This window comes from Aethalodelphis obliquidens, unplaced genomic scaffold (genome assembly GCF_003676395.1).
Source record: "Aethalodelphis obliquidens isolate GAN/ISIS:26980383/991018 unplaced genomic scaffold, ASM367639v1 scaffold25, whole genome shotgun sequence".
NCBI classification, from domain to species: Eukaryota; Metazoa; Chordata; class Mammalia; order Artiodactyla; family Delphinidae; genus Aethalodelphis; species Aethalodelphis obliquidens.
In genome coordinates this window covers 27,504,115-27,526,609 of record NW_020837969.1, presented here as the reverse complement: position 1 = coordinate 27,526,609, position 22,495 = coordinate 27,504,115, and the positions used below count along the sequence as shown (strand labels likewise).

At 44.5% G+C, this 22,495-nt stretch overlaps 1 protein-coding gene across 1 annotated transcript in view; it reads right to left on the bottom strand.

Annotated features, from left to right (window-relative positions):
- The window catches only part of UNC5D (unc-5 netrin receptor D), a 601,039-nt gene that overhangs the window by 73,500 nt on the left and 505,044 nt on the right, over positions 1-22,495 (bottom strand). The window contains exons 8-9 of the mRNA XM_027122816.1: positions 21,463-21,495; positions 3,895-4,074 (exon numbers count right to left, since the gene is read on the bottom strand). Of these exons, the coding sequence (XP_026978617.1) occupies positions 3,895-4,074; positions 21,463-21,495 (213 nt within the window). The remainder of the gene's footprint in view (positions 1-3,894; positions 4,075-21,462; positions 21,496-22,495) is intronic.

Below are 22,495 nucleotides of genomic sequence, written 5' to 3'. Positions count from 1 at the left end.
CCACTGACCAAATGCATCACTTTCCAGAGTTCTTTACATGCTCTCGTCTTTTCAAAACAAGTATTTCTGGCACTCCACCAGGCATCTCACTCAGGTATGATGGTTTATGGGATTATTTTAACTGGCAAAGAGAAGCTTCCAAAAAATAAAAAAGGAAAAAAAGCTGTTTGGGAAGCCAGTTTGGAGCAAAAGTAACATCTGTTCATTTTAAATGGCAAGAGATGACACAGCATGGTGACGAGGGGCTGCTGTTTATAACCGAGGTGGGGTGGGTGCCGGCACATCTCACGTGGGATTCTGGGTAGTTTCTGGGGCTGAGGGAGGACATGATGTGTCCTCGGAGCAAAAGGGTCAGGGGACTTCTCAAACTGCTCCATGTCTGAGTAGCCAATTGGCTCTAAGAGTATGTATGTCACTCTGAGAGGCAAAGAGGGTACCACACAGGGATAGGAGACTCAGATTCCACACGGGGAGCATCTTAGAACGGCTTCCTTTCTGACTCAAAACAAATGGAGAAAAATAATCCTTACAAAAACATGAGAAATTGGACCTTCTCTATTGGGACTTACCAATATTTTTTTTTTTTTTGCCAAGTATAAAAAAAGAAATGCTGTGACATTTTCTTGTGATGAAGTAATCTCATTTATTAGTAAATAACAAAATAACCCCCAGTTCCAAACTTCCCACCCATATTAGTCCGTGAATGTGATATCTCAAATTGAAACCCAAACCATATTAAACCCTTTTCCTCTGGGGCTTGACAAAACGGTTTCAAGTATGATATTTTTGAAAATGTTGCAATTGCAGGCCATAGTGTATTAGCCTCTATTGTTTTTCCATTTTCATAATTTGTAACAATGCCAGCAGGAAATCTATAACCCTGATTTCTCCCACCTCCTTGTTCTGATGCTCTAGGAATCCAGAATCATAGAGGAGGAGGTTTAAAATGAGGTGAAATGACCTTATAGATCTAAAGGCACCTTGATGAGGCATTTTTTTCATGTTTGAGGCTCTTGTGCTAAGACACAGACATAATAAAGAGCTGAGGTTTGTAACAGAACTGCATTGAACTCTATAGGTACCAGCCTTACCCTGGGTTACGGTTTTCCCGGGCAAGAAGCAGGATTGAAGAACCCTCTCACATCTGCAAAGAGTTTGGAGCCAGACACCAGATACCTGAAAAAGCGTTATCTCTGAGTCTCATGGCTGTTTTGTCTTACCTTCTGGAGTTGGCTACTTTTTTTTTTTTTTTTTTTTACACGGTATGCGGGCCTCTCACTGCTGTGGCCTCTCCCGTTGCGGAGCATAGGCTCCGCACGCGCAGGCTCAGCGGCCACGGCTCACGGGCCCAGCCGCTCCGCGGCATGTGGGATATTGGGATATTCCCGGACCGGGGCACGAACCCGCGTCCCCTGCATCGGCAGGCGGACTCTCAACCACTGCGCCACCAGGGAAGCCCCTGCACCGGGGCACGAACCCGCGTCCCCTGCATCGGCAGGCGGACTCTCAACCACTGCGCCACCAGGGAAGCCCCCTGGCTACTTTTAAGAGTAAAGCCAAGAAGCAAAAAACATTTCCTAGAGTTAGACTCAAGTCTAAAATGCCTGATTATCATAATAATATACATATGACAGAGTCCACGGTTGAAGAAAAGTTGGCAGCCAACTTGATTCAAGTTTGATCGGGGACAATCCCCCAGTGACCCCAAGTTCTTCGGATGTCCTTCGAGGTCCCTGATCTGCTCTACGTATGCCATTCTATTTAAGCCTCCCAGTTCACCTTGCTGGGGCTCCATCCATATTTGTTCAAGAAGGGATGTCACTAAGACAACAGAGCAGCAGTGTACGGTGTAGCCTCCCCACGAATATGGGGGAGAGTAGAATTTTAATAAAGGGTTTCTGCTCGTATCACTAGTTTTGTGAATTCTTGGTCAAAGAAAATGGTAAAGTAACTTTGGAAAGGTTACATCCTCTCCTAGAAATTCACAGTGCAAGTACATCCTGAGAAGCGTCACCCTAACGAGATGTGTTTCAACTTGTACAAGTCAGCCTTCCCCAAGTGTTCAGGTCAGGGACCCACTCCTCTCACAGGCTGCCTGGTGCTCTATGGAACTCACTGGTGTCCTGTACCAAGGTAAGAGGAAACAACTGGCTTCTAGAATGATACTCACTGCATTTACTGAGTCCCTTCCATAAGCCAAGGGTTTATGACCCATGTTATTCCAGGTGGTTTCATCCTTACAAGAGCCCCCTGAGATAGATGTTAGTATCTCCCCTTTATAGCTATAAGAATTGAGGCTGAGAGAGAATAAGTGATTAACTAGGTCCTACAGCAATTCTGGATTCAAGTCTATCTGATTTCAAAGCCCCTGAAGTCGTGCACAAAGCTGCCTCTTACACTATCGTATAGTCTCTATTTTTCAAGTGTTAGGGTCAAAGACATTGATATCTCATGATTTGATGGAAATACAGTTCTAGTTTCTTACACACTACAAAGATCAGCTCTTGGGCTTCCCTGGTGGCGCAGTGGTTAAGAATCCACCTGCCAATGCAGGGGACATGGGTTCGAGCCCTGGTCCGGGAAGATCCCACATGCCGCGGAGCAACTAAGCCCGTGCGCCACAACTACCGAGCGTGCACTCTAGAGCCCGCGAGCCACAACTGAGCCTGCATGCCACAACTACTGAAGCCCGCGTGCCTAGAGCCCGTGCTCTCAATAAGAGAAGCCACTGCAATGAGAAGCCCGCGCACCACAACGAAGAGTAGCCCCTGCTCACCGCAACGAGAGAAAGCCCACGCGCAGCAACAAAGACCCAACGCAGCCCAAAATAAAAATAAAATAAATAAATTTTTAAAAAGATCAGTTCTTCACTGGATGTATTTCTAATTAAATCCTATATACTAAGCTCTATAACCACATTGAGGGGATGTGTTCTCATCTGAGGTCAACCAGACTCAGACCCAGACCCGAAGCCGACGTGCCAGAAGTGAGTGGTAAGCAGTCACGCATCCTGTCTCTCCCGGCCATCTCCCAATTTCTAGTCTGCTTGAGTTCCTGCTTCGCCATCCTGTCCCCACTCGATCACTGCCAAGCAGTGAGACTTCTTGTCGTGTGCTGCAGGTGCTACTGACAAGCAGTAAACAGAGATAAAAGTGACAATATTGACCACGAGGGTCAAGGTAGAAAACTTCATCTATGGAAGCGAGATAATTTCATTTTGTAAAATAAAAGCCATCCGTCTCACCCCCATCTCCCAATCAGGAATAGAGTGGTTCGGATAAGAGAATTAAATGACTCTGCGTTTTAAAAATGAATATTGCTGTAGTTTGACATGATACATTTTCTTTCCCCACAACAAAAGACCGCCTTAACTTGGCAACAGCAGAGTCATTTAGGCTGGGAATTTCCTTTTTTCCCTGCCTAACTGGCCCATCAGAGATCCTTGAAAATCCTTTTACTTCTTTAAAATAGAAGCCACAAAAATAACTCCACCTAATAAGTGGTGTAATAAATATGTCTGGTATAGTCGTTGGCCCTTAGCCTTGAATAAGCAGTACTTTAGTTAACTAAATATGCATCCCCAAAGCAGGCTGGTTAAAATAGAAAGTTGGGTGATCTGAGATAAAATAACTTGTTAGGCTCACTACATATCAAAGATTTAAATGAGATGCCTCATATAAAATGTCGGTAGGAGTAAATCGAGACCCATTGATCCTCACAGCAGCCAAGGTCTCAGGCACACTCCTCCATCGAACCTGGAGGAGTGAAGACAATTTGGTAGCGGCTCCCAGTGCCAAGAGCTACCCTCACACAGGACCAAAGAGCACCAGGGTCTTGCGTGAATGTAGTCTATGGTCCTGGGGACGCAGTGTTGGGGGGCCCTATGCCGCTGACCTTGACGGACTGTTTTGAAGGTCTGGAAGCCACCTGTCAATGCAGAAGAGTCGATGACGTCCACGCCGTAGTCACTCTGGCTCCGTCTGTAAAGCGTGATGCCGACGACCAGGACTGTGACGGCCACGACCGCAGCGCCCAAGCCTGAGTACAAAGCGATGTCGCTGGCATTCTCGATGCCTGAAAGACACAAGAGAAATTCTAAATGGCCAACATGGGCACAGGGCCAAGGACCCACCCCGGGACACAGAATGAAATGCGATCGGAATTTTGGGAGATACTGATCAGACGAAATGACAAATGTAGCTAGCTGCGAGCTGGACTCTCTTTCACACAATAATCATGTTTCTAGAAGACCTTGTATAAATCAAAGGATGCTAGTCAAATAACGTAACTGCATCAAGGTAGCTCACCTCATGATGGAATCTGGAACAGAATCAATTTTGCAAAGAATATATTTTTCAAGGAAAAACAGGCAACTCCTTAATTTGCTTGTTTTAGGACATCCTATTGCCCTGCCAAGTATTTTTTTATATTTTATTTTTGTTGGAAGACACGAGACCCACGTACAATGACAAAATACAGGTGAATTGCTCTGCTTGTCTATGACCTGGGGCGCATGCATTCACAGAGAGCGGTCTAGGGTGAGAGGGTTACGCATAGTCTGTGAGTCGAGAGAGGAGACCAGAGCTCACAAGTATGAACTTGAGCTTTGGCACGTCACTCAGTTCATTAGAATAGTGACAGACATCAGGGTATTTACAATCATTATGAGCGACTTTCTGTTGTGAGATATGAAAAGGGTTTGGTCCCAGGCGCTCTTATGTCCACGGTAAATGTTTTCTGGTACCAATTAAATGCTCGACTCTAATGCTTTTTTTTGTGGAAGAGGACTGGTCTCTAAGAGGACACATGCTGTTTCTCCCATACCTCTCCTACTCCATCCTATTGAATGCATGGGCAAAGCAAAAATAAAAGCGTTAGTTTGAATTTAGATTGTGGGTGTCTCCCCATACCCCAAGGTAAGCTGTAGCTGCTTCCCAACCCTTTTGCTAGCTGTACACTGGGTGTGGTTCATTCCGGAAGAGATTCATAACGGCTACTGCAACTCAGCATGACATTTACCCAAGACCACATAATCTTAAAAACGTGTAAAAATGGAAGGTGGCAAGTACTAACTACATGATTGATTTCCCTGCAGATTATGCAGTAGGTATACTTAACAGGTCCAAAAGTAATTACTATGTCACCCCTTTTGGGCTTAGCAGATAAAATAAACCCATCATATATTTACCTTGTAATTGCACAGCACTCACTCTGCATTCACTGCACCCTAATACGGTACTTACGTTACCGACTGAGTAATACTAACCATACAAGTCCATTTATTTTCAACGAAGTTAGTGGACTATAAAAGAAGGTGCGACCAAATTAAAGAGGGAACAAGGAAATCAAGCAGAACCGGTTCAGTAACAGGGCGGTCAACACATAAAAATAATTCGTGAGGAGAAGAACACAGTCATCCCGAAGAACAGTAACTGAAAGGTCAGAGGATTATCAGACACTTTTCGTAACCACAACAGCCTGGGAGGTATGGAGAAACAGGGTGTGATTTAGGCTTTAGTTCAACTTCATGATGGACCAAATGGGAGAGGGAGAGGGATGGGGCATTGGTGGTGGTCTCCCCTAGACACTCAGAACCATGGGGATGATGATCGATACCAACCCCAAATGTCTACCTACGTCATGTGGGGAGAAAGGACAGCAGCTCTCACCCCACTTACAGTCTCACCCTCCCTCTACTCAATTAAGTTCCTTGGAGGGAATCGTTAGAGCAGGGAGAGGACATAGAACACAACAGGTGCAGCAAGCCAGGGTACCAGGAGCAGTGAGAGAACTTTGGATTGGAACCAATTAGCCTTCCCCCACCCCTCCCCTCCAGGTCCTTGGGCGCTGCTGACTGATGACACCACCATCTTAAAAGGTGTATCTGGGGAGAAGACACCTGCTCGGCAACTGAGCACACAGAGCAAGAGTCTGACAGTGGACTGAACGCAGCTGCTGTCTTGCAGAGTCGGCGAAGTAGACACAAAGGCATCTTTAGCTTCCCAGGTACTAAAATAGGACCAGGAGCCGGAGGATGACCAGGGTGAAAGTACTTATGCTGAAAATGGACATCACTGGACACGAAATCCTGAAACAAAACTAAGTAGCAGGAACAAGCTGTCTTTGTTCCCCTGGATTCCTATCTTGTTCTTTATGTGTCCACCCTCTTGCTACCTAGGTAACCAGAATTCTCTACCCTCCGGATCCAAGTCCTGCTTTAGGAAAGGACCCTACTTATGCCTTCAGACGGAGGTATGGATGTTGGATATAGCTCATTGTGTTTCCTCTTCCAGGAATATGTGCAGAGTGTATTTGACTTAAGAGAATGAAATACTGAATTACAGAATTTTTAAAAATGAATATGGGGACTTTGGGGATAGGGCAGGGAAAGAAGGGAGAGAGGTTTGTTCAGAGAGCACTGCTTCCTCATGAGGCTCCCCCTGGCACTTGGCGGGACAGTCTGATCTAAAAGCAGAAGTCCGTGGACTCCTACAGAACGATAAGCAAAGGGGGATTTATTTTACAAGAACAATCTGTCCGGGGAATTCGAAGGTTCAGGATCTAATAATTTCATTCAGTCAGCATACACTTGTGGAAGCTCAACCACGCAGCGGAAATGATACAGGGGTGAATTAACATGGGGTCCATATTCTCAGTTGTTTCTTGTTTAAAACTGGTAAAAGACAAGGTGGTGATGGGACCCTGGTATCCAGGTGCAGCTACAGAGGTAGACACAAGTCCTCAAAGCCACGTGTGTGCGTCTGAAAAGATGTAATCAGTCATCCTTATAGCTCAAATTCTTCTAAAGTTGGGTCACCCTGCTTCTTTCTCCTCTTTTTTTTTTTTCTCTTCTCTATCTATCTGCTTTCACTTCACCTCATTCTTTCTTCTTTTCTTTTCCCCCTCTGCCCCACCATTTTCTAATCTATTTCTCCAGGACAGTAGAGTGGGTTTCCCTATAAGAGTTCCTGTGTGCTCACAAGCGTAATTGATTCCCTTTTCATGTGTGTGCAAGACAGGCCCCAGGAGAACCTGAGGTTTAGTTCCACGTTTTTCACCACAGTCTCATGGGAGAAGGGGAGGGCTGGGTGTGGGTGTCTGTGAGCACATGGGCACTTGGAGGGGTGCCACTGCAGAATCACCCCAAGAGTGAGTGCGTGCGTGTACGTGTGCACATGAGCACACACTCAGCTCTCGTCAGAACATCAGAAGCCACTGCTGGCTCCTTCCCAGGGGAGCTGCTCCAGTCACATGCCCACAAGGTGCAGCCTCTTCCCAGGACTGGAAAGCTTTCTCTACGTCCAGCCCTGCGCTCCTGCGCTCCACACTGCCTACACCCCAGATTCAACGGTCATTAACCTACCGGCTAGGTGGACCTCTGCTAGCGAAAAGCCCCATTCACCTTTCAGATTATAATGACGGGTCATTGCCCTGTACCCCCCATACCACTAGGCATCTAGGCCCTACCCATCTCTATCTACCCATCTGTCAGGTGCCAGCACAGGGCCTCGTCCTCCAAGAAAGTGACTCTGTCCTGGCCAATCCAGTCAACCCTGCCAACCCATGGTTTTCTAAACTCTTCTATCACTTACGGTCCCTAGAACTCTTTTTGGATCTTCTGATGGTTAATGATCTGACTGCCAGCGCATTCTGTATAACTGCTTTAAGTTCTTCACAAGCAGTTCTAACTCTTATCATTTCCCACAGACACTTGCGTCGAATCATTGTGCGACTGTTTGTTGATCGCTTGCCTGGTCTCAGACTGCGGGAAGAAAAGTAGGAAAGAGATCCCGGTCTGAGGTGGATTGTAGAAGCCTTGCCCCAGAGACCCTCTTTTTCCTTTACGTCCACACACATACATGTCTATACCTGTCTGCTTGCTCTCACACTCATGTGGTGCTGGTTTGTTTCCTCCAAGTGATTTTGAACAAAAGCCTTGATACCCCCTGACCGATCAGGCTACTTTGTGGGCATAGGGTACTCTTCTCTGAATTTCTGTTTCCCTATCAACGTGTGATTGATGTCTTTCCTGTGTCTTCATCCCTATTTTCCTCTCTCCGAGAGTTGCGAAAGTTTTAGGCCAAGCTCAGAAGGAGACAACTTGTGGTAGAAAAACTTGTGTGTAATCTATAGGCTAAAGAAAACAAAAAGAAAAAAACAAGGACTGGGAAATCTCTTATATTCCAAGTTAGTCAGAAACTACAGAGGAATCTGTTCATTGCTGGAAGGAGTGTTGAAGCATCTACAGAGAAAGGCTACAAAGATTAATAGTTGGAAACTAGGACCCTGGAAAGGAAATGTTTACGGGTCCATTTGGCCTGGAGAAAGGAGAACTAGAAAGTGGCCTGTGCGGGGCTCTTTCACGCGTGAAGCGTTGCTCTAAGAAGAGGCCACAGTAGGTGCCCAGTGAACCTTCATTTTACGATGAAGCTAGTAACGAGCTCTCCACCAGCTCTAACAAGGGCTGAAAAGGAGGACATGGCCTTTTGTTATAGCACTTGGGACTCTGCTTAGATATTAAAATGACCTCTTCTACAAGGAGGGTTAAAAAAAGCCACACTGTATTTCTGAGGGAGCTTATGAAATCTCCTTTCACAGGCTCTCAAAACCGGCGTCACTTGACAGTAGCCTGCGGTTATTTCATTTTTGGGCAAAGTTGGCGAGAAAGGCTAAGTGACCTTTCAAAGCCCCTTCGAACTTCAGAGTTCAAGGACCGGGTATTAGCAAGTTCCTGTCTTCATGAGTTATAATCACACCTAGTCATTCACAGTAACTTATGTCCCCAAAGGAATAAAGCGAAGGGCTCTTTACTTAGCTTGCCTTCCACTCTCCACAAGACTCTCACTGGAAGAACATATTAATGCCACTTAGTTATGGAAATTTAGCTCAATTCCCATGTTATGAGGTTAACTACGTATCAGGTTAGAATCTATTTCACAGGATCAGATAGGTACATCAAATGAACAAAGGAGCACAACAAAATGCCTTTCAAGACATATAGTTAGGGAGTTGGGGACTGACATGTACACACTGCTATATTTAAAATGGATAACCAACAAGGACCTACTGTATAGCACAGGGAACTCTGCTCAGTATTCTGTAACAACCTAAATGGGAAAAGAATTTGAAAAAGAACAGATCCATGTATATGTATAACTGAATCACTTTGCTGTACACCTGAAACTATCACAACATTGTTAATCAACTATACTCCAATGTAAAATAAAAAGTTAAAAACAATATGCTAGGGCTTCCCTGGTGGCGCAGTGGTTGAGAGTCCGCCTGCCGATGCAGGGAACACGGGTTTGTGCCCCGGTCCGGGAAGATCCCACATGCCGCGGAGCGGCTGGGCCCGTGAGCCATGGCCGCTGAGCCTGCGCGTCCGGAGCCTGTGCTCCGCAACGGGAGAGGCCACAACAGTGAGAGGCCCGCGTACCACAAAAAAAAAAAAAAAAAAAGCGATTCTGTTTTATCTCATTAGATATTATAAAATGACCACTGCTCCCGTTTCAGGGAAAAAAACACCTCAGCAACTTGAATTGGTATACATGTGAGGCAGTGAATTACTAAGGAATTAACACAAATATTCACAAAGAAAGGGCTGAGAGAGGCAAAATAAATAGGCTAAAGAACCAGCTGCTGTGCTGGGCTCCCGGGAAACAGCCATCTCTGGACCAGTCCCTCCTCATCCCAGCACAGGCAGTGCTATGTAGATACAGAAGTATTTAATACCCAAGTATTTAATTGCACGCGGAAACGTAACAGAAGTTATTGTTCGAGTTGTTTATACTTGCTGTCATTGAGAAGCACCATTTTTTTCTTTAACACATCAGGAAATAGCTTTTAAATGGTCAGCTATGGTCAACCATGGTAAGCAATTCCGATTATACCTGCATTGCTTGGACTCTCAAAATCCCGTCACCAATCACCGTCTCGCTTTTCCAACTTGCCATCCTCCAAAACCTCGGTATTGTTGTCATTAATAACAACAGCAGCATATTCTTAAACAGCACTTACTACGTGCAAGGCACTGTTCTACTACTTTACACTTATTAACTCATTTTAATCCTTCCAACAACCTTGTAAAAATGTGCCCATTTAAATGTGTAAACTGAGGCCAGAAAATCACTTGCCTTGCCCAAAGCCTCATGATTGGTAAGTAGCAGAGCTGGGATTCAATCCAAGGCAGTTGGCTGCAGAATCGATTCTCTGGCTCATTCTCTGTTCAGCTGTTAACCTCTGTCCTGGTCACACTGCCCGATACTGAAACCGTGCACCAGCCCCTGTGTCCTCGTCTTCTGAAGTAAAAGTTCGACTCCAAAGTTAATGATTGGGCAACGTTAAGATGTAGAAATAAAGAATAGCTGTTGGGCTGGGGAACTGGTAACAATTTAGATGATAATTCTGCCACATAGCAGAACTCCCAGTTCCCTGAAAGATACAGATAAAGGCCTGACACACATTCCTAAATTGCTTTTATAGGAAGTAGACCGCCACCAGATGAAGACTGCTGCCCACAAGAACACAGACCCTAGACCGGTTGAAACCAGAAGGTTGATAATGCCGACTCCCAATGACCTCACCACCAGCCGATCCGAAGGACGTCCACGAGCTGATCACGTCCTGCTCCTTGAACCATTACTATAAAACTCCTCACTGCCCCCTCCAGGGCAGGACACACAGGCTTGAGGGCGTTAGCCCGTTGTGGTCCCCTTTGCCTGCCAAAGCAACAAGGCTCGCTCTTTCTATTTCATCCCAAACTCTGTCTCTGAGATGTCATCCGGCACCAGTGTACACAGGCCGAATTTCGGCAACAGTACCTCTTGCTGGCAAGGGTAACCCAGTAAAGGAGCACTAAGCTTGTGTTTGCTTCTCTGAGAGCTACAGGTGTGATCACATTCTCATCCTCACAACCAAGTCTACTGAGGTAGGTATTGTATTTCCTCTTTCACGGTGATGACTTAGGTGCAGATAAGATAGAGACTTGCTCAAGGCTTTGCCATGAGAAAATGGCCAAGGCAGCATTTGGACACCCATCTGGCTTCACTCCCAAATAGCTTAACCATTAGGGTGGCTCCCTGCACTGAGGTCAACCTGCCCTGCTGGAGAAACTCACCAACTAGACTGGTGGGTATCACCAAAAATCCAATGCTTTGCAAACTCACCGGGGCCTTCCTTGCAGCCGAATAATTATTGTCTTCATGTCCTATGACCAAATAACGCTTTTCATCAAAACAGTTACTCTGAACTTTGTTTCCTTTCTTCAACACCGCTGCTTCTCACTTGCCCCTTTTCTAGTTGAAAAAACAGAGGCCCTCCTATGTGAGTTCCCTCCTCCACAACTCAGAATTCCTCTGCTCCTTCCCACGTTTTTCCTTTCCTTTTTCCCTGTTCCCTGAACAGCTGCTCCTCTGTGTCAGGCCGGCTCCGATCCGCCCTCTCCTGCGTCCGCGGGGGCCTGGCTTCGTTCATTATTCCCTTTCGGCCTTGCATCTTTCAACTCTGCCTCCACACATGAGCCTTGCCTTCTGCCTGCAGACACAGCCTGGTCTCCCTAATCACCTCCCGCCCAAATCCTTCTCCCGACTCTCTGATAAACCTTGCAAAGATGCAGTATCTTTTCACATCCACGAAATCCTTAGCTCTTTGTTGAAAAGAACTTAAAGCATTTTTTTTTTTTTTTTTTTTTTTGCGGTACGCGGGCCTCTCACCGCTGTGGCCTCTCCCGTTGCGGAGCACAGGCTCCGGATGCGCAGGCTCAGCGGCCATGGCTCACGGGCCCAGCTGCTCCGCGGCATGTGGGATCCTCCCAGACCGGGGCACGAACCCGTGTCCCCTGCATCGGCAGGCGGACTCTCAACTACTGCGCCACCAGGGAAGCCCAAAGCATTTGTTCTTAACATTAAACCTTTCGTGATCCATGTTCCATAATTTCCCTAACCACTTAACCTCTGTCCTGCTGAAACAAAAGAATAAATAGAATACATGCATATGATGAGAAAATGTTTTAGGAACTATAAAAAGTTACACTACACCAAGAGAAAATTTATCTTCCAACTAAGCCAGACAGAGAAAGACATATAATACCATATGATATCACTTATATGTGGAATCTAAAAAACAAAAAAAAGGATACAAATGAACTTATATACCAAAGAGAAATAAACCCACAGACATAGAAAACAAATTTATGGTTACCAAAGGGGGAAGGGGAGGAGGGATAAATTAGCAGTTTGGGATTAACATATACACACTACTACATATAAAACAGATAAGCAACAAGGACCTAATGTATAGCACAGGGAACCCTACTCAATATTTTGTAATAACCTATAAGGGAAAAGAATATGAAAAAAACTCGATATATATGTATATATAACTGAATCACTTTGCTGTCCACCTGAAATTAACACAACATTGTAAATGAACTATACTCGAATAAAGAAAATAAATAAAATTGAAAAAAATAAAAGTAACCATTCTTGATAGTATCTTTGAGATCTTTCAGGGAAAAAAAAGTAAATTTCCTTTTTTTTTTTTTTAACCATTTTTACTCGAAAAATTCTATTATCCTTATATTTCTAAATTATATTTCCTTTCCTGTATGTTGCTCTTTGCCCCCACCATGTACAGTATCTTGTAGATCTTTCCTCTATCAGAACCTACAGACCTGCTTCACTTCTTTTTACTCGTGTCTAAGCCCATTGCCAGGCTGTATAATGGTGTAACTCGTTCACTATTTCTGTCTTATTTGGTGGCTCTCTTACCCTTTTAGAGTCTGGCTCTTGCACAAACCACTGTTGCCTCTTGAAGACTGGTCTCAAACACTCCATTAGTAGTAATGTTCTTTTTCTTATTCTTTTCCACTGCTCTGCAGTAGAAACACAAGAATAGCCAACCCTCCCTCTAGGGGAAAGAAAAAATCCCCTAAATTTGATTCTCCTAACATCTCTTTTCTTATTGTTTAGGAACTACCCTTCCTTCTCAAAGTTCTATAAAAGATCTTTAAAGCTCAGTTCTTGGCCCCTTTTGCTCATCTAATCGGATCATCACTCACACGCAGACAGCGCTAACTATTCCTCCGATGACAAACAGTCTCAAACCAAGATCTCCTGCCTCATCGCGTATGTGAAGACCTCATCCAACGTTTCCTCCGGCTCGATGGATAATACCATCACGCAACTATGTGTTGCGCTAACATCTCAAATTTGTCATCTGACTGATGAATTCACCATTCTTATCTCTTCAGATGCTTTCTTTTCTTGAATTCCCTTTCTCTAGTAATGACATCACCAGAGACCAGGCTTGAGACGGAGAGTCATCTTTCCTCTTCTTTCCATCGACCCCTTCCCCAGACCACTGACACGCCTTACTGATCGGATCCCCAGTGCCTCTCACATCTCCGTTTCAACAGGAGGCACCCACATTGCACAGTCTCATCTTACCTGGTACCGAGGCCCCAGTCTTCATTCACTCTGAACCACTTTACACATGGATTACTCTCTCCAAACACGGTTCTGGCACTGACCTTTCAATAACTCTCTAGTAGGTGTTGAGTTCACTCCAACAGGGACTTTCCTTACAGCTCAAGACACTTTCTGCTCTGCCCCATTCTATTTTTCAACTGCTTTTGCCCATTTCTCATCCATAGGGACCCTACTCTTTGGCTAAATCTGGCTACAGGCATAACTCAAAGATACCACTACAATAAAGCAAATATCGTAATAAAGTGAGTCACACAAATTGTTTGCTTTTCCAGTTAAAAGTTATGTTTACACTATACTGTAGTCTGTTAAGCGTGCAATAGTATCATGTCTGAACAAAACAATGGATATACCTTAACTAGAAAATACTTTATTGCTAAAACATGGTAGCCATCATCTGACAACACAAGGTGGCCACAAACCTTCAATTTGTAAAAAGAAAAAAAAAAAAAATAAAGCAGTATCTGCGAAGCTCGAGAAAGCAAAACACAATAAAACGAGGTCTGCCCATATCCACTTTTTTCAAGTAGAAACTGTACTTCAGTAGACTTCTTTTTGTTCAGACTTTTTGCTTTCACTGAAAGGCTCTCTCCTCTAATATTTGTTTTAATTCTAACCGTCCTTCCAAGACTGACAGTAAAGATAATCTATTCTACAAAAAATATTTCTTTTAATTAATTAATCAATTAACTAATTTATTTATTTTTTGCTGTGTTGGGTCTTCGTTGCCACAAGCGGGCTTTCTCTAGTTGCGGTGAGTGGTGGCTACTCTTCGTTGCGGTGCGCGGGCTTCTCATTGCAGTGGCTTCTCTTATCAAGGAGCACGGGCTCTAGGCGCACGGGCTTCAGTAGTTTTGGCATGCGGGCTTCAGTAGTTGTGGCTCGCGGGCTCTAGAGCGCAGGCTCAGTAGTTGTGGTGCATGGGCTTAGTTGCTCCGCGGCATGTGGGACCTTCCCGGACCAGGGCTCGAACCCGTGTCCCCTGCATTGGCAGGCGGATTCTCAACCACTGCGCCACCAGGGAAGCCCCCAAAATATTTTTTGATAATGCACATTCACGTGTTTTATTCTTCCTTCTAAGTTGCCAGATCAAGCAAATACAAATATGACATAGTTAAATTTGAATTTCAGATCAAGAATGAATAACTTTAGTAGAAGTATTTCTCATGCCATATTTGGGACATGCTTATGCTAAAATGTATTCAATGTTGATCTGAAATTCAAATGTAACTAAGGGTTCTGTATTTTATCTGGTAAGTCTACCTTCAGACTGTGTTTTTTCCCGTCAGATACGAAGACCAAGGTAAAATGAGAAATAGAGTCAAAAAGCAGGATTTGAACTCCTGTCCTTGAGAAAATGACTTCACTTTCATTTTCTATTCTGGAAATTAAAGATATAAGCTCTAACTTTGAATACACTAACACGTGGAAAGATGGGGCCTGTGAATTCACATTTTTAGCGAGTGCCCTGGGTTCCTCTGATGATGATGAACATTTTGGTCCGTCACTTATTCACTGTGTCTGTGCTTAGTTCCGAAGTATTGAATGAACGAAATCCCATCACGTCCAGTAAGGTCAATGATATTCTTGAAAATGGTAATAAGAAAAGGTATACACTTACAATGGAATAAAAATTAGGTAATAAAAAGATTGAACGCAGTAAGAAAATTATAAATGTTGCACATATGCATGGGTTGAATTGATTCGCAGTAGGAGTGATTCTGAAGGACAAAGCAAGTCACGCAATTTGTGGGAAGTGCTGTTTATGTAATGGAAAATAATCAGCAGGAGATGAAGAAAAATGCTGGGTAAAATAGAAAAAAAATGTGCTTTACATCATGGCTAGAAGATTAGCACTGATGCCAGTTGCCTCATGTTAGTTTAGAAGAATCTAGAAGTCTATTGGGAACTTAAAGATATTATGGTTCAAAGTCGCAGATCGTTCTATGGGTTCAAGGTACCATTCAGGTCTACACAGCCTGAAAGAGAATGGTCCAAATTACCAGTGCAGACTGTGCATCTTCTGAGGAGTTCCCTAACCCTATGAGGATCATAAAGAATGTGTATTCCCAGAACCCACATCGTTCCACTATGGATGAAAGCAGTGCACTTGGGGAAAAGATGCAGAAGGGAGCGTTAGTAAGGAGACGAGAAATACCTAATTTTCAGACGTAAGGACACATTTGGGTCATTCTTTGATAGAAATGATTCTGGGAAGCAGCCAGGTTGGACTTTAACCTAGCACCTGACACAGAAGAGATGATTATTAAAAACTACCTGGCACAGAATAGATGATTATTAAAAACTATCTCCTTACTTCCCCTCTTCTCAAATCCTTGATTATCTTCTACCTTGTATTGAAGTTGTGGGGAAGAAGCCTTTCTTACTGTTTCCTTCACACTTCACCGGGCCAGGACTATTTATATAGAATAATTGTGCAATAAATATCTACTACATGAATGAGTTAAAATAAATATAAAGAAGCAAAGTCTTTATTTTCACCTTAACAATAAAAGGCTCCGTGCAGAGTTAGCAGGAAGATGTAAGACCATAATAACAAGTATGAATTGAACATCTAATACATGCTAGGCACAGTGGTAAACGCCACAAGCATAAGGGTGAACAAGATCCTATACCATCTACCAGATGGCAGGAATTATGTCTAGCAGACAGGGAATCCAGCCTGGGATAAAGGCAATGAACATATGGTGTAGAAATAGGGAAACTGCTTGATACGGAGCCAATTACAGGAGTAACTAACTCAGACTTGGGGGCTGGGGGGAAGATGGTGAATGCTTTGCAGAAGTGAGACCCAAGCCAAAACTTGGAGGAAGGACAAATTCAACAGGTTAAGATTAGGGGGAGAGAAAGTTTTCTGGCAGAAGTAACAGAACGTATAAGGAACTTTATGCCAACATGGGCCCAGGGTATTCAGACAACTAAGAATCTTTGTTTGGCTGAAGAATACGAGAAACGGTGAGAGGGTAGGAAGGAAAATACCTAATGGTTCAGGGGCTTGAGAGAAGCTGATACGCTTAAGAAAAGCCATCTCAGACCAGATCATAAACATTAAGTACTTTGGACTTTATCTTAAAAATAATGATCAGCTAACGAAAAGGCTTGAACACAGAGGTCATGTGACCAGAACTGATGTTTTCAAAAGATCAGATAAATTGATGTCAGCCAAGACTGGATATAGGAAGCAATGGTAGAAATCCTGGTTAGGAAGAAAGGTGGCCTGAACTTTTAACCATTTTTGTCTGGGACACCCTTTTCTTTTCACTTGGTTTTTCTCTTACTACAACTGGCTGTTACTTTTCTGTCTCCTCTGCAGTGGCTTCTGACCTTCTCTACGTCTAAATGTTGATGTCCTCCAGCGCTGAGTCCTCAGATACCTTCTCTATTCACACTCATTATTCGGTGATCTCATTCAGCCTAATGGCTTTAAGTATCATCTGGACAGTGACAAGCCCCAGATTTATGTCACCAGCCAGGACTCTCCTCTGACCTCCAGACTCATATGTTCAGCTGCCTGTTTAACCTCTCCATTTAGACGTTTAAGAAGTATCTCAAATCTAGCATTTATAAGACCGAACCCTTGAGTCTCCCTCCAGATGTGCTATACCAAGTTCTCCCCAGATCGGTGACGGCAAGTCCATCCTTCTAGCTGCGTAGCCCAAATTCTGGAATCATCCCTAATGCTTTTCCTTCTCTCAAACTCTATATCCAATCCACCAGCAAATCCTTTTGACTCTGCCTTCAAAAGATATCTATCATGGATTATGGCCCGTTGCTACAATTTCCAATGCATTCTGTCTGGCCCAAGCCACAGTCATCTTGAATCTAGGTTATTATAATAGCCTGGGTATTGTAACAGCCTAGATTATTTTAATAGATTATTGTTACAATAGATCATTGTAACAGATTTTCTTGCTTCTGCTCTGGTTCCCTGTATGTTTACACTCAACACAGCAGGTAGAGTTTATCCTCGAAACTATTCACTATGAATAAACACCCTCAATGGCTTTCCATCTCGCTCACAGGAAAGGTCAAAGTCGTTACAATGGCCTATGATACACGTGGCAGCTTTTCCCTGTGCCCCACTTCTTTGACCTGAGCTATTATGACTCTTCCCTTTGCCGCTCTGCTCCAGATACCTGCCCTAATTGTTCCTCGGATACAAGCTCCCTCCACACAGCCTTGGCATCCTGCTGTCCCCTTGGCCTGGAATGTTCTCCTCTCAGATATCTAGAATGTTTGTCCTTGTTTTCTTTCAGGTCTCTTCTTAAATGTGATTTTATTAGAGACCTTCTCTGAACACCTTATACAAAAAAGCAACACTCCCTCCATCCCCGCCTGAGCCCCTCATCCTGCTTTATTCCTCTCACAACACGTCACCACCTCCACAGCACTGAGCACGCTTATTTTCTGGTTTTTTCCATCTCCCCTCACTGTAAGCTTTGTGGGAGCAGAAACTGTATCTGTCTGGCTCAAGTGTTGATTCTCCACCACCTAGAACATGTCCTAACCCATGGGAAGCACTTGATGAATAGCTGCTGAATGAAAGGAGGGATGGGTGCGGAAGAGGGAAAATGGAGAAAGTCGGTGAACTTGATCTATGTAGGTGGCAGAATGGTTAGACGGTAGTGATTCATTGGATACTGAGCTGGAGAAGGGAGAGGAAAAAGACAGGGGTCTAGGAGGCTGTCCAAGTGTGGGACCCAGCTGAGTTAAAGGCATAGTATTCACTGAACTAGAGAAGATGGGAAGAGGCCTGGGTTAAAAACAGGGACAGAAAAGGACACATTCAATTTTGAAAAAGCTGAGATTCAGGTTACTGGGAGACATTCAACGGGCGAAGTCCTGGAGGTAACTGACTCTAGAACGATTAATGGGATTCGTGTGTAGCGTGCGTTACTACTAGTCACAAAACAACTACGTGGAAAGGAGATGGAGAAAGAATATGTTCTGAGTTATTTTCTAGGGGGAAGCTGAAGCCTTTTCATCCCTAAGGTGAACTTACTGAAGCAGTCGCTCCTTGGGGGCTCACAGCCCCTCAGATAGCCTCATCCCCAAGCCCCCAGGAGTCTGTCTGCACATGACCATCCATCTTTCAGCCTGACTCTGGGGGTACATGTTTGCCATTCAGAACCTACTATATTTTACTGCACTTCCTGACATTGTTACACAACATTTATTGAAAGCACATTTGCTGGTAATGAAGTTTCTATTAACTATGATTAAATCTCCGAAAACACCTGAAGATAATTTAAGACGTGCAGAAGCAGAAAATGAAACATTCCGTTTAGTACATTAGGAAACGTAATTGATTAAATTATCTCATTTACAATAAGTGCTTTCAGGAGCGATGCTGTGCACATATTTCCCCCCGTTTGTCATTAAGATTTGCCAACAGGCATCTTAAGATTTCACTTTCTTTTCACACCTCCCCGCAACTCAAAGCCGGATCCTCAGCCCGCCTCACACGGATCTGCCCGGGAGGCTCCGAGGGATGGCTTCCATCCAACCAGCCTGGCAGAGGCTCATGTGCACAGCTATATATAGGAACAGGTTGCTTCTCAATTATCTTCATAATTGACTTTGATTTTGCATCAGTGATGATTCACGGAATCTTCAGCGAAGCCCCTCTCTTTCAACGAACCACCGCAGCCCGCCTTCATATAACGCACTCCTAACCGTGCAGCCTCCAGAACCCGGAGCCGATGCCTCTGGGAGCCTTTTGCAATCACATCGATTCTGTTAAGGTTTTATTTTTAGGAAATCACAAATTAAAACAGTTTAAGCGATTCCGTGGCAGTATCCAGCAATTAAGCATGGTGTAGAGGAGCGAGAACCCCAAGCAAAACCTCATTCACGAGTCCCCGAGGGCCAGAACTAGCCACGGTGGGGCTTATGGCTGGAATGTACCCAAATTTGCACCCAAATTAGAATGGCACAGGACTCACAAACTGAGCGTGAAATTAATGTTCAAAAACACACATGCATTTCTGAGGAACTCTCCCATTGGCCGCCACATGGATACCCATAATCTTGCTTGGGCGGCACACGGGGGCCAGCGGAGGGTGAGGGCTCTGTGACCAGGAAGCCCTGGGGGACCACTTACTCCAGCAGTCCCTCTGAGGCCTTGGCCCAGACACAAGCTGAACACCCAGTGCCCCCTTTTCTCCTCCACCCTCACATGCGTGCGCACACGCACACCCCCCCCATCAGGCTTCCCCACCTTCAGTCTTCCCATGAGTTCCAAATCCAGCATGCATGACTCCGGAGGGCTACTGCCTAAGTCCCAATAACGACTTTATGGGCAGCAGACAGCAGGGAAAACAAGAAGGTTTGTTTCTGTTGTTCTGTAAAGTTCTCAGGCTCCAGAAGTTATGGCATCTTTCTATCTCAAGCCTGCCTGAAGCAACATCTGAAGTATGAACATCACAGCTTTACTGCATCTTTCTCTCATGTCACCTGACCCCCATCCCAAGGCACCGATTTCTGTCTATTTTCACAGGGTCTTAATTCTTTCAAAGAAGGTGGTTGATCGAAGCTGTTAACTCTCCCATGCTATTTGAATTTTAATACCCTAGGATTTAAAAGATCAAAAGCCATTCATTTCCGACCAAAATAGGAGATACTGGTCAAGAACGTCTTTCACAAGCTTTATAAACCAAACTGGCTAGGGAGTTGTCTCTTTCTACCATTGCTAAGAGCTGCAATGCAGATGCCCTTCTATATGGACTCTGACGTCTATATGATACCGTGGTATACTTTACACATTTCTGAGAATCATTGGGGGAACATATTAAAATGTAGATTCTCAGGAGCTGCCCCTGCACTGGGTGTTCAAATTAATTTGTTCTATTCTGAGGGGGGGGCATATTTAACAAGCTCCCACCATAACTCAAGATTCTGATGCATGGGGTCGCTTATCTAAGTTTCGAGAACTATTTTTTTTTTTTTTTTTTTTGCAGTACGCGGGCCTCTCACTGTTGTGGCCTCTACCATTATGGAGCACAGGCTCCGGACGCACAGGCTCAGCGTCCACGGCTCACGGGCCTACTCGCTCCACAGCCTGTGGGATCTTCCCGGACCCGGGCACGAACCCGTGTCCCCTGCATCGGCAGGCGGACTCTCAACCACTGCGCCACCAGGGAAGCCCCTCGAGAACTATTTTTCTAAGAAAAATAGTTCTCAATCCAAGCTGCACATGGAAATCACCTGAGGAGCTTTTGATACTAGGGATTCCTGTGTTCTAAATCCCCTCTTCCCATTTTGATTTCACTGGGGTACAGCCTGGGAATCGGGATTTATAAACGGCCGCCGGTGGCCCTCAGTTTCAGCCGGGGCTGAGCACCCTGGGGTTGAATGCCGAGCTGCCAATCATTCAAGCTGTGCTCCGTCCCCCAAATCTACTGGATGCGTAAGATGGAGAGAATGCAAAGGCGTCTCCAGGAAGCAAGCCAGGGGACAGAGACCTCGAGCCAGCACCCACCCAGCAGGTTCAATTCCTGGCCTTTTCACTGTGGAATACTGGTTCTTCGTCTACCCAGTTGCCATGGATTTCAGGGTTCTTCTCTTAGGCACCCCCTGCCCCTTCCTAGGTGGAGAGTCTTGTAATCAGGCTATTGCCCAAGGCTGCTCTCATGAAAGCCTGTACTGACAAATAGTTATTAATTTTAATGAGATAAATCTCCTCAGAAATAAGAGTCCTAGATGACATTTGCAGGTAAATGGACTGCTCTCGGCAGGCGGAATCAAGAGGAGAGGTTTACTTTTACTCTGAAGGAGGGGAGGGGGTGTGCATATTTCTGTTCCATTTAAACCTCTGATATGTGACTCCAAACCCAATGAGAAGCCCCCCGAAAGCCCTGGATCTTTCGAAGGAACTTCAACTCTCTTTGGCTCCTAAACAAATACAACAGCAAAAATATGAGAATAAGTGATATTCACAAGAGGAAGAATAACTTACTTTGGGGTTTTATTTCATGAAGAGGTTTTTTATCTAAAAGAAAGAAAGAGAAAAAAAGAAAGTTGCATTTAATAATTTACACGGAACAGATATATTTCCTATATCCCTTCACGTCTACCTCCATAAAGGAAACATTTTCTCTCTTTCTGCAGACAATACGGGTTATGTTATTCATATTTATCCTTTTCATTCTAATTTTTAAAATTTTTCTCTTTTGCAATATTTTTCTAGGATAACTGCTTCATTCCTTCAAAAAAAAAAAAATCCCTCAGGCTTACTGGTTTCTTTCTCTTGCATCTGTTAGATTCTTATCGGCATGATGAGAGCAGTGAGCTTGCCGCCTGTCCGTTTTTTATATACAGCCAGAAGACTGCTCAGGTAAGGGATGCTATTTCACTATATATGATGATAGAAAAATGAACCATGAATAAATATTTAAAGGGATCCTGCATTGGTTTGCAGTTATCACGGTCTGGATAAAATGTTCCAAACTCTGCTTTTCTTCCGTTCTCGTTGGGTATAGGTGCTACGGTATTGTGAGCGTGTTGAAGGTTTATTTTGAAGAAATCACACTTTTTTGTTTCAGATCTTGATCATCTGTTAAAATGTGGATGATCTCTCTTAATGGAAAGGTGTCCTTTTTAATCATGCTATTGAGAAGGGCAGCGGTCAGATGAGATGGATACAGAGAAAAGACGCTTGGTCTTTTCTAAAGCCAGTTAGACATTCTTATCCATTCTCTTCATGGCTGGCCGTTCATCCACCAGCCCCTGCCATCTTTCATCACCAAATGTTTTGCAATCATCTTGCAAATCACTTGGAGACGTGGTGCCTGTGGCTTGCTTTGTCGTACACCACAGTCCCTCCACTAACCTTTCCTCCTGCCCCTGGTCCCATCCCAGGCCAACACAACTCCACCACCACGCAGAAACCTGGGAAGACCAGGTCTGACACCGTGTCAAATTCCAGAGGATTTGCAGGGTGCACCATCCCTCTCATTCGCGGCTTCTTAGGGTGTAGATGGAACAGCCTG